Source organism: Argopecten irradians, chromosome 9, assembly GCF_041381155.1.
Source record: "Argopecten irradians isolate NY chromosome 9, Ai_NY, whole genome shotgun sequence".
Classification (NCBI taxonomy): Eukaryota; Metazoa; Mollusca; class Bivalvia; order Pectinida; family Pectinidae; genus Argopecten; species Argopecten irradians.
The window spans coordinates 27119306-27132741 of record NC_091142.1 but is presented as its reverse complement, the minus strand read 5'-3'; the positions used below and the strand labels follow the sequence as shown (position 1 = coordinate 27132741).

Here is a 13436-nt window from a genome sequence, read left to right as displayed (position 1 = left end):
AAGTTTACATTTTGTATGCTAAAAATTATGATTGTACAGGATGTGGTCTATGACATATCTTTATCTTGCCTTAAGATTCTCAATGTGCATTGAAATCTACGCATCTGTGATATTCTATTTTCTGTGATATTTTTATAATAAAAACTTTGGAAATATGTCTTGTAACAATCTTTGTAGTTTTTGAAAGTTGAACTAATTATATCAAATCACGTCAAGGAAAATTAAAGATGTCCCACCGCCGACAGAACATGATAATCATGATTTCAATAATTCTAGGCTTTTACTCATGTCTAATTAACACAAAAGATAATATGAATAACTTGATTTGCTTTTGGTGCATGCGCAATCAGTAACTCGTCTAATATAGAGTCATGGTTTTTTTTTGGGCGCAAGTAATTATTTTTAATATATTTATCTTGAGGTAAAAAAAGAAGCCAAAACTTCACAATGATATTAATGGTGTAAAGTAACTTTTGTAACTGAAGGAAATACTGATTCGTCACCTTAAAGAGCAAAAATGTGTCATTCGTCATCGTATAGCATCTATAAATAATCTCATTGATTGGCTTACATATGGACGCTTAAGAGAGAAAGACATACATCTGTCTGCATCATTTTCAATGTATTGTCATGAGCTGACTATAAGAACGGAATTGGAATAGCTTAATACAGATGAATTTGTTGAATTACAGGGGCCAGAGAACTAGCATCCTTAATACTAGGCCGTTTTCGTTTATTCGGAACAACCTGTTCGACCGTTTGTTACAGTAATTTTTTCATGTAAAATTTCTGACGGACCTGCAGCTTTTGATACAGGGAAGAACCAACTAAATGGAAAAATGACTTTCGAAATGGCCCCTGTGAATACAAGATTGAGCCAAAGATAGAATTTTAACCTGGCCGCTGATTGGCTGGCTAATAATGAATTTCAAAAGTAAAAATGTTTTCTGAAAGGTAATTATTCCAAGATAAAAATGATATGAAATTGGAAATTCAGATTGAGATTCAGGTTCAAAATATCAATTTTGATAAGGAATAGGTAAAAACATTAGAATTTCAGGATGTTTTAGTGCAAAATGCGCCTGATTTCAATATAGCTACCCTGGTTGGAGTTGAGCTGAAGGACCCAAACTTTTTTTCCTATCTAATGTTACATGAGAACCTAGACTTTAATTATAGAACGCAATAGCTAACAAATATTCCTTTGTTTTAATAATTCATTACAAAACTTTTACTGTTGTCTATGTAAAATTATTTAGTTGGTTGTTCTCTACAGGCCTGTGAGTGCATTGCCAAAGCTCGTCTGAAAACGATATAAAATCGGCAGATCCGTCTTTAATTCATAAATCCAATCAGACAAACCGTACAATCGAAAACGGCCCTGATACTCTACATTCAATAACAATAGAAGCCAGTAGTCGGCTGATTGACGTTGGTCATATTTATTTCCTAAGAGCCAGCAGTCGGCTGTTTTCGTTGGTCATGTTTATTTTCTGCGGGAAGTCGGATATAAACTCGCTACCAAACCATTATACAATGTAGTCATAAAACACACACATATATATATGTAAAAAAACAATGCTAACCACTTTTTTTGCGTGTACAATCTTTCGCATAAATTCGCGATCATGAGCACTTACTGACAACAGTGAATTCGCAAAATATTTTAATTCGCGTTCCAACTCTCTAAAAAATACGCAAAAAATTGTTTCCCACGAAAATAATGTGGTTTGCAGTAATATAACTAAGTCTTGTATAAAAACGGTTAGATCGCAGTATTTACATACTCAAATATGTATCACTTAAAGTTTCAACAAACTTGAACCTTTAATTCAAATGTAAATTATCCAGGAAATTATTTTTGGTTAAAACAGGAAACATCCACTTATTTGTTTACATGAAATGAGAGGCTCCATTCACTCTAATCTCAGTCATACTGTCTTTGCTAATAGGAAATGGATACGAATCCTTAAAACATATTTATCTTAATGTGTTCGTTTTGTATGTCTTGATAAAGGGGCAGATCGCCTCGAAAATTTGACTTACGTTTGATTGGATCCCGTGTCATCTGGAAAATCCTGTTGATATTACTTCTTTGACCCCTATATATTAAACTTTTACTTTAATCTATATTGTATTACTCTGATGACGGTTTAAAGCTATACGAATCTCAAATCAAACTTAATATATGCTATAAGCTTGTTTTCCTAACTTCAAATGCATTTGTATGTGTATGTGTATCGGAGCATAATAGCATAATAACAAATTATTGTGTACATACATTTCAACAATTGAAAACAAGCAATGAAACAGATACTTGTGTTACATAAATTGCAAAAGTTACATAGCTAATACAAATTATATCCGAGATCCGAGTGGGTGGAAGAGGACATATTACCCGGAAACACCACGTGATCGGAGATGTCACGTGATAATGCCTCATACTTGAGTATTTGCCTTACCCGGGTTGTGATTTATGTTTAAATTAAACTCTTCTCCAACTGCAGATTTTGGTTTTATTATGAATAATAATGATATTGGTGTATTTTAATCTTTCAGTCGACAGGAGATTTATGGACTTTCACATTTTTCTTACTCTTAAATGCTTGTAGACAACAAATAAACAATATCAAAGTTATGTCATGCGTGCCGTAATTATATATTGGCGAGTCAAGAAGAAAGTAATTCACCATCAATAGTTACACTCAATAAAATTGAGGAATGCAAGACTTACAATGATTATGTTTCAAATGCACACTTGTTTGCTCAGTTTTGACTTTTGTACATATAATATATCCTAAACATATCCTCATTTTAGAATTCTTAATCTACCTTGCACTAAATCGCATAAAAAGTGTGTGGAAAGCGAACAGTGAGGCGAACCTGTAATACATCGTCAGTGGTCCAAATATTTCGTACAGAACGTGCCAGACCGTAGGCTGCAGGATCTTCATTTGAATATGTTTAAACCGTGTTAGAGCTTGACCGATGATAAAGCTGTCTACAATCCAACAGCCAAAGTTGCTCACAGCGAGAAACATACAGATACAAACGAAACATGTGCATTTCTCATAACTGACATTTCGGACACATCTTGATACGTGAAGCAGAAAAACGCTTTGGAAATACACTTGAATCAGGTTTATACAATCTGCCACAAGAATAAGCTTTGATGTTTCATTGTCGGACAAACACGCTGCCATCACAGCAAAGCAATAGTTACTAAATATAGCCAAAACGGATGCCAGGAATAGCATATCCCGGGTACTATACTCCCAGACTCGAAGTGTCGGTGGCGTCATTATTCGTTCAGTAAAATAAAATGCAAGAATGGTTGCGAGTATCATTACTGACTTTAACGAAGTCTCGTATGCAACCACATGCAATTCGAGGCTCTCGTCCGAAAACAAATCATGTACTATGTGCAAGATAATGTTGGGCACCGACAGTAACACGCTGATTACCATGGCAACTGGAACACATCTGCTTTGTTTCGTGGATCTATTGACGTCTTGGTCTAATCTAGGTAGTATAGGGGTGTCTTCATCGGTCGATGAGTCGTCGCTACTGTTGCAGTCATTTATCTGTTTGTTAGGCTCGTGTTCCGAAGAAGTCATAGACATTATTTCCTTTAATAGTGTAATACACAACATAATGAACTCAACATAGGCAGGGATGATAAACTTTTTTGAGTTGTAGTAGAGCGCCCCGGAGGAAGAATTTAAAGCACACTGTATCCAATCGGAGATGTTTTTGTTGGGTCCCATCTGACTATTTGGGTTTAACGCTGTTTTGTCTCGAACAAAGGAATTCACCCAAAAACAAAAATTAATGCCAACCAGAAGTCGAACTGCATGTTTAGATAACATTGTGTGATTTTCAACTCTATACAAAGTCAGATAGCGGATGACAGTTGTTTGGCCGGCTATAAGGATAATACGGAGAATGGACTCGAATGTCTGGGTCGAGGAAAACATGTTCCAGCATTCTATCTCAACGCCACTTTTAAAAGCGAAAAACAGTGTAGACAGCAACGCAAACAGCCACAGAAAGCCAACTTGAAGATATTTTGATTTACTTCCGGTAATGGACCTCGACAGATCGGTATATGCTACGCCATGTTTGAAGATAAGATAGCCAATCAGGGCACACGTTACAATTCCGGTAAAGTCAATGAGAATCAGTGCTCCTTTTATTACTTGCACGCGCTGCATTGCTCCGTTTACAATGGCAAGACTTCCCGTGAAGACGACAATTGATGCCAGTAGCAACAAGAATAATATTGTAGACGCAGTACTGCAGTCGTAGAACCCGAATCTACCCGAGCGGATTCGAGAGTTTCCGGCTGTCAGAGGCATTACAAGGGATGCTCGAAAGAGTGTCACGATCGCCCTTCTCATCTTTATTTTTTATCTCTCATGAAATATCTGCAAAGGAAAAATAAGTTAAAGGAAAAGTCGACTCGATGTAACAATGCTTCTTTGTGCAATCGAGAAACCTTTAGTCGAATAAAAATTGTATATCTAGTTGAAATACACTAAAATCGCAATAATAACGTGGCTTAAATTCTTCTTGGATGGACATTCCAGAGGCTTCTTTTCGAGACTAGCCCGTCTTATTTTCGGATTCATTTATCATGTTAGGCATGAGAACACGAACTTAGTTGATAATACAAAAAATAAATTATGTTCCACTTTAAAAATATTATTACTATTGACATAAATGAGCATCAAAAAGATGTTTTGGTATATGCAATCAAACATTTTGTTGTATGAATAATATAAAGGATTATCTAGATTTTGCTGAAATGCATTGACGTCACCACTTTTAATATAATGACACGTGAAAAGGACATTATACATGCACTGTGAAAGTTTCCATACGTAGTATAACACAGAGGTTTGGTGATTCAATGTTTAACTACATTATATTAAGTTATCTTATGCATGTATATGTACTGTTACATGAACGAATAACAGAAAGGAGAAACCAGCAGCTAAATTCAAAACACAATTTAATTATATATACAATATTATACAGAGATGGTTTACAATGTCTAAAGTAATTGGTGGTGGTACAAGAGTAGTACGATGATTTAAAGTGTTACTTATCTGTATGCGAATGTCCTGGTATAATCCTTGGTCCTTCCAGGTTTCCAATTAACAATAATCACAAATCCACAAGGAAATTGAATGTCCCCCGATGATTTGTAAAGTTCCAGGCAATATGAATAAATCCACACAAAGTGTTGTAATAATCCACAGATAAAGTCACAATAGCTCTCCCAATAGAATCTTATATGGCGCTGTACAATTCTTGATATGTCTTATTACAGGTCTCATTACAGTTCTGATTAGCCTTGGACAGCTGGAGTATATATAGCTAAACCGTAATTCAAGAATATTGGAGAACCTTCTACTTCTAGAAATATCTAACTAAAAACAGTAAACAAGTAAACACACATAACTTTCTGGAAATAGATCATTCTAGATCTCTACTTAAAATCAACATGTTTACAAACATATTTGTTTATACATGATTAAATTCTAGAAAGTTCTATAACCTAAATCAATGATATGACCTTCATAGGATGTATTGATAAAAAAAACTATAGGAGTTATCTCCCTTATCTCATAACTACATGTATTTAGTGTCATACATAACACACCCCTCCTTAAAGAAAAGAAAGTTTTCTTGAAAAGGAAACTTTCTTGACATATCAAGTAATATTTAAATCCTTGATAAAGCATCAGCTAGAATATTGTCTTTCCCTTTGATATGTTTGATGTCAAGATTGTATTCTTGCAAAGTCAAACTCCACCTGAGAATTCTTTGATTTTTGTTTTTCATTTTCCCAATGAATGTCAAAGGGTTGTGGTCGGTGAAGACCAACACAGGCACAACTGTAGTGCATAGATACACATCAAATTGGTTTAAGGCCAAAATCAATGCTAAACATTCTTTCTCAATGGTGGAATAATTTCTCTGGTGTTTGTCAAACTTTTTCGAGAAATAACAAATTGGATGGTCAATTTGTTCAGTACCTTCTTGCATCAAAACAGCACCAACACCTACATCGCTGGCGTCAACAAACAGTTTAAACTGTTTATTAAAATCTGGAGCAGTCAGAACTGGTGAGTTTGATAGTATGGCTTTCAATTTCTCAAAGGCAGACTTACATTCGTCTGACCAGACAAATTTGACATTTTTCTTTAACAAAGCAGTAAGTGGAGCTGCTATAACAGAGAAATTTTGACAAAATTTTCTGTAGTATCCAGCCATACCAAGAAACCTCATCAGCTCTCTCTTGCCTCCAGGAGCTGGAAAATCTATAATTGATTCTACTTTGGCCTGAACAGGTTTAACCTGCCCCTGTCCTACAACATGGCCTAAAAATTCAACAGTTGCATGACAAAATTCACATTTCAATAAGTTTACAGTCAATTTCATGGTAGTGAGTCTTTCGAAGAATTCACGAATCCCGCGTAGATGGTCTTCCCACGTGTCGTGGTAGTTGATGACGTCATCAATGTATCCATCACAGCCTTCCAGGTCTGATATCACGCTGTTAAGAAGACGTTGAAATGTTGCCGGGGCATTCTTCATACCAAATGGCATAACTTTGTACTGGTACAAACCTTGCGAGGTTACAAATGCCGACACTTCTTTAGCTCTTTCTGTTAATGGCACCTGCCAATATCCTTTCAACAGGTCAAACTTGCTTACGTACTTGGCTTTGCCAACTTTGTCAATACATGAGTCAATCCTTGGAATTGGATAAGAGTCTGTTTTACTGACAGAGTTTACTTTTCTGAAGTCAGTACAGAACCGGTATGTCTTGTCTGGCTTTGGCACCAGAACACATGGAGAGCTCCATTCACTTTTGCTTGGTTCAATAATATCATTGTCCAACATGTATTGAATTTCTTTTTTTTAAGTGTTCTTCTTTCAAAGGATTGACACGGTAAGGATGTTGCTTGACAGGTGGCGCATCGCCTACATCCACGTCGTGATAGATAGCATCTGTTTTGCCTGGTGTATCCGGAAACAAATGTTTATACTCAAGTATCAAATCTTTAAGTTCATTGCGTTCTTTTTCCGATAGATGACATAGTTTCTTGTCCAAGTTCGCGAGCACATCTGAATTCCGTAACTTAACACCACAGTCTAAACCTACATCTTGTACACCACCATCTAAGTCTAATTTACAAATATCAGCTGTACTTTCACTTTGTGATGGTACAGAGGCCAAAGTAGCAATAGGTTGAGAGGTCTTGCTCTCTTCTCTATCTACATATTTCTTAAGCATATTAACATGACATAATTGAGTTTTCTTGCGCCTCCCTGGAGTTTGTACAATGTAGTTAACATCATCGACCTTTTTCTCAACAACATAAGGTCCAAAATATCTAGCTTGCAAAGGCTGACCCGGTATTGGTAATAGAGCCAAAATTTTGTCACCTGGATCAAAACTTCTTGCACGGGCATCTTTATCATACCATGTTTTCATTTTGGTTTGAGTAACGGCCAAATTTTCTTTTGCCAGTTCACATGCCCTTGTCAACCTTTGCTTAAAGTTAGACACATACTCTAAGAGATTCACTTTAGAATCTTCGTCCAAAATTTTTTGTCTTTCAAAATTTTCAAAGGACCACGTACAGTATGTCCAAACACAAGTTCAAAGGGACTGAAGCCAAGAGATTCTTGTACAGATTCTCTAACGCCAAACAACAACATGTGTATACCTTCGTCCCAATCTCTTTTGTTTTCAAAACAATAAGATCTCATCATATTCTTCAATGTCTGATGAAAACGTTCTAAAGCACCCTGAGACTCTGGATGATAAGCACTAGACTTATACTGCTTGATCTGGAGCTGGTACATGACTTGTTGAAAAATACCAGACATGAAATTCGAACCTTGGTCCGATTGGACAGCTTTTGGAAGACCAACCAATGTAAAGAATTTAACCAAAGCCTTGACTATGTTAGGGGCTTTAATATTCCTGAGTGGAATGGCTTCAGGAAAGCGTGTGGAAGCACACATAATAGTTAAAAGATACTCATTCCCAGACTTAGTTTTGGGTAGAGGACCTACACAGTCTATAATGACTCTACTAAATGGTTCCTCAAATGCTGGAATGGGGTGCAAAGGTGCAACAGGGATTTTCTGATTAGGTTTCCCTACCACCTGACAAGTATGACAAGACCTACAAAAATCAGCCACATCCCGTTTCAACTTGGGCCAAAAGAAGTGATCTAAGATCCTGTTATAAGTCTTGGTCACACCTAAATGCCCTGCCATAGGTACATCATGAGACAAACTCAGAATATCTTGCCTATACCTCGGTGGGACAACTATTTGATTGACAACCTTCCAGTCTTCCTCGGGAGACACATCAGGGGGGCGCCACTTGCGCATCAACACACCTGACCTACGGAAGTAACAAACCGGGACTTTCTCCGCCTCTTCCTCACTCAAAGCCCGATCACACAGTAAGGAGATTTCAGGATCTTTTTCCTGTTCTACTATAAGCTCCTCTCTAGACAAAGATGATTTGCTCATCATGTCAGACAAAGAAGTACCCTTGTTAGGAACAACTCTATCACTATCAAAGTCTACAGGATTGCTCAAAAGATCACACTTGCTCCCGACATCCTCTATATCATGAGCCAAGAAAGTGTCACCTAACCCTGGACTATAATGATCCTCAACTACTGCAACATCAGAAACCTTCTTACTCATTGAACGAGTTACAGCACAAGAAGGGAAAATACCAGGAAATTCCTGTTGAATAGACTCAGCATCATCTGTTTTATCTGGAATACTGGACACTAAGGGATCTACCCTAACTTTCTCTCCAGCCAAGTCATTGCCTAAAATGAGCGACACGCCCTCTATGGGAAGTTCCGGTCTAACACCAATGGTGACAGGCCCAGTAACCAAGTCTGACTTTAAATAAACAGAATGGAGAGGCACATTAACAAAACCTAACTCTACACCTTGAAGCAAAACACTACTACCACATGAGGTCTCCTCAGACAAAGGCACTACGCCATCTAATATCAAAGAATGAGAAGCCCCAGTATCTCGCAAAATCTTCACAGGTTTCAAGTTGGTAATATCACTAGTAAGTGAAACAAAACCTTCAGAAATGAAGGGAGAGTACTTCTCCAAGACACTATCAGACTCTGAGCTCTTAATCTCAACAGACACTTTAGAATCTTCCACAATATCACTAAGTTTCTGACTAGGCTTTGACATAGCTAACACAGAAGGAACTGACTGTTTACGCCTTTGCTCCTTACGCTGGAGAGAATAACATTCAGACATAGTATGCCCTACTTTCTTGCAGTAATTACAAACAGGACCAGAAGGAGACCCCACACCTACCCTATCATCTGTTTTAGAAGCAGACTTAGTTTTATCACCTAATTTAGGTTTGTCGTAGGAAGGGCCACTAAAGGTTGGGTTCCTAGGCTGACCAAATTTACTAGTACCTGTGGTACTGTTTTTGTCTTGAGAACTGTTTTTAACAAATGAGCCTTTGTGGGTGAGAGCGTAATCATCAGCCATTGTAGCTGCTTCACTAAGGGTTTCAACTTTTCTCTCATCTAAATGAGTTTTTATGTTTGTGTGGACACAACGTTTAAACTCCTCTATCAACAATAATTGCCTCAATTTACCGAAATCCTCATCAATTTCTTTAGAATCACACCACCTATTAAATAATTGTTCTTTTTCTCTGGCAAATTCTACATGAGTTTGTTCATCTCTCTTTCTCGAGTTTCGAAATTTCTGGCGGTAAGCCTCAGGAACTAACTCATAAGCTTTCAAAATAGCTTTCTTGACTACTTGGTAATTTGAAATCTCATCTACAGATAAAGAAGAATAAATGTCTCTAGCTTTACCAATCAAGACACTCTGAAGAAGCATTGTAAGCTTATCTTCAGGCCATTTCATACTATCAGCTATTTTCTCAAAATGCAGAAAATACTTGTCAACTTCTTTCTCTTGAAAAGGAGGAACTAACCTAATGTTTCTACTGACATCAAAACCTCTGTTTCCTTGTAAACCCCTAAAAGTTAGATTACTTGAACTGTCTTGAGAAGCTAGCTCTAATTCTTTCATTCTAAGTTCTGTTTCAGCTTGAATTTTCTGCTTCTCTAGCTCTAACATCTGATCTCTCTCAATCTCTTTTTCTTTTAATTCTCTTTCAATTTCTTTTTCTCTTAACTCTTTTTCTATTTCCATTTGTCTTAGTTTCATTTCATGTTCAAGTTCCATTTGTCTAATTTGAATTTCTGAGCTGACTGTTTCCTCTATACTATCTAATGCACTAGAGTCAAATTTGTCATTGTCAACAAAATATCTTATAATTACATTCCTAATTTCAGCTTTCCTCAAATTATTTTGATAGTAAGGCCTAAATGTTTACCCAATAACAGTAAATCCTTCTTACTAACTTGCAAAAGAACTTCCAGGGATGGCGCTTTAACAAACTGTTCTACCTGCATAGTAGTCATATTTATCTAGCTGTTGGTTTCAAATGTAAACTCAAAGTTTGTACACAAATTTTGAAAATTTCTTAATTAATTTTTCAAAGTTAGATTTCACAAATTGAATATCGATCCCGGACGAGCCCCCAATTCTGTTACATGAACGAATAACAGAAAGGAGAAACCAGCAGCTAAATTCAAAACACAATTTAATTATATATACAATATTATACAGAGATGGTTTACAATATCTAAAGTAATTGGTGGTGGTACAAGAGTAGTACGATGATTTAAAGTGTTACTTATCTGTATGCGAATGTCCTGGTATAATCCTTGATCCTTCCAGGTTTCAAATTAACAATAATCACAAATCCACAAGGAAATTGAATGTCCACCGATGATTTGTAAAGTTCCAGGCAATATGAATAAATCCACACAAAGTGTTGTAATAATCCACAGATAAAGTCACAATAGCTCTCCCAATAGAATCTTATATGGCGCTGTACAATTCTTGATATGTCTTATTACAGGTCTCATTACAGTTCTGATTAGCCTTGGACAGCTGGAGTATATATAGCTAAACCGTAATTCAAGAATATTGGAGAACCTTCTACTTCTAGAAATATCTAACTAAAAACAGTAAACAAGTAAACACACATAACTTTCTGGAAATAGATCATTCTAGATCTCTACTTAAAATCAACATGTTTACAAACATATTTGTTTATACATGATTAAATTCTAGAAAGTTCTATAACCTAAATCAATGATATGACCTTCATAGGATGTATTGATAAAAAAAACTATAGGAGTTATCTCCCTTATCTCATAACTACATGTATTTAGTGTCATACATAACAGTACCTATTTGCACTATACATGTACTTGTTACAAACAGGTGTAAGGTAACTTAAAGATGCTCCATCGCCGACAGAACATATATGATATTCATCATTTGAACAATAATTGGTGTTTAATCGTGTATATATATATCTAATTAACACAAAAAATAAAATGAAATAATTTAGTTTGCCTTAGGTACATGCGCAATCAGTACTTCATATCATATAGGATATAGTGCCACGGAATTTTTTCGGGATGCAATTAATTATTTTTTATATTTTTTACTTGAAGTAAAATTAGAAGCTCAAACTTTTCGATGGTGGTAATGGTGTAAAGTAAGTAACTTTTGTAACTGAAGAAAAATACTAGATCGTCTGCTCCTGTTTTTGATAGTGAAACAATGCCTTTTGTCAGCGGTGGAGCATCTTTAATACAATGTAGTTAAAGATGTATTCATTATATATGAACAATAATTGGTGTTAATCGTGTATACAGTATATATGTCTAATTAACACAAAACATAATACAAAATAATTTATTTTGCCTTAGGTACATGCGCAATCAGTACTTCATTCCATATAGGATGTAGTGCCAAGGAATTTTTGCGGGATGCAATTAATTTTTTTTTCATATTTTTTACTTGAAGAAAAAATTAGAAGCTCAAACTTTTCCATGGCAGTAATGGTGTAAAGTAAGTAACTTTTGTAACTGAAGAAAAATACAAAATCGCCTGCTCTTGTTTTTGATAGTGAAAAAATGCCTTTTGTCAGCGGTGGAGCATCAACAGTTGAGTAGTTATAATTAATGTCCTGCGTATGTGAATGTTTGTGTTGTGTTTCTTTAATAGTAGGACTAAAAATTATTTTTATTGTTATTTCTTACTAAAGCATGCCGCGAAAAAAAAAAAAAAAAAAAAAAAAAAAAAAAAAAAAATAAGCTTACAGATGCAAGCGTGTTCTGCGATAAACTTATTATTACTTTGTTCAATTTTCACATTTAAAAAATTGAAATCATACATTGGAAACATGAAAGACCACAACATATACCATTTTGGAACCATATAATACAGAACTAAAGAAAGTGCAATGTATCTAACCAATAATGTGTTGTTATATCCTCCAGTCAATGTATCTTACCAATAACGTGTTGTCGTATCCTCAACTCAATGTATCTTACCAATAACGTGTTGTTATATCCTCAACTCAATGTATAAAACAAAACACTTACTTATGTAACGACAGCTGAATGGAGAAGGAAGTTATTTTTCTTATCTTTACAGGTCGCTATGCTTTCATTGCCGAGTAATGTTAGCTTAACCGCTGGGCGGAAATTGACGCAAGATGTGTTATATTGGTATATATTCTATCGGAAAAAAAGTAAAATCACAAGCACAATACAAGATTACAAAATGTCCTCCTTTTATATCGACCCAGATTTTAGACTTATCACCTGTAATTGTTCCCATTCCAAAGTTGATAAGTAATACAAACTTTATTCTATTGTAGTTAAGGGTATTTCTCAACACGGAAGATTTTAGTAGACATTGAATAGCGACTGTTAAAAAGTCGTGATTATCTGTTGCCATATTTACGGATGTTTTCAAGTGACAAGGAAGTAATTCCAACCGTGTGGAACAGTAACCAGTTTGTGAAGGATGAAGGTCTCTAGAGGATGTAACATAAGAACCGTGAACAGCAGTAATCAGTTTTTGAAGCCATCGTGTTACATCCATTGTTGTCTGATCTGCCATGCGTTAACTTTTCATTCATACAACTTCTCATTAACCGAATGTCTTGAGTACTATATTGATCTGCAGTATGCTGGAATGAAGGGATACAAAATTTGATCAGATGAATGACTTTGATGTTTTCAATGTCACAGGGTAACAACAGATCCCAGAGGGATCTTGGCGCCCGCCAAAGAATGATCTATATCTGACAATGGAAAGAGAGATATTTTCCCTACTTTTCTACTTTTTCAAACAAACAACATATGACATTTAAGACAGATCGCTTCATTGCTTTTTTGAGAAACAGCGGTGAAATCCAAGATGGCAGCTAGTTAAAGGAACCTACGCATGAAATATGAGAGATA

General features: G+C 35.7%; 1 protein-coding gene across 1 annotated transcript; it reads right to left on the bottom strand.

Moving 5' to 3' along the window:
* Positions 1-1418: 1418 nt before the first annotated feature.
* On the bottom strand, positions 1419-12553 carry LOC138331915 (uncharacterized). Its single transcript, XM_069279776.1, has 2 exons — positions 12479-12553; positions 1419-4427 (listed from the first exon to the last, which is right to left on the bottom strand). The coding sequence occupies exon 2, from the start codon at positions 4398-4400 to the stop codon at positions 2829-2831; it is 1572 nt and encodes a 523-aa protein (XP_069135877.1). The 5' UTR covers positions 4401-4427; positions 12479-12553; the 3' UTR covers positions 1419-2828.
* Positions 12554-13436: the final 883 nt, after the last annotated feature.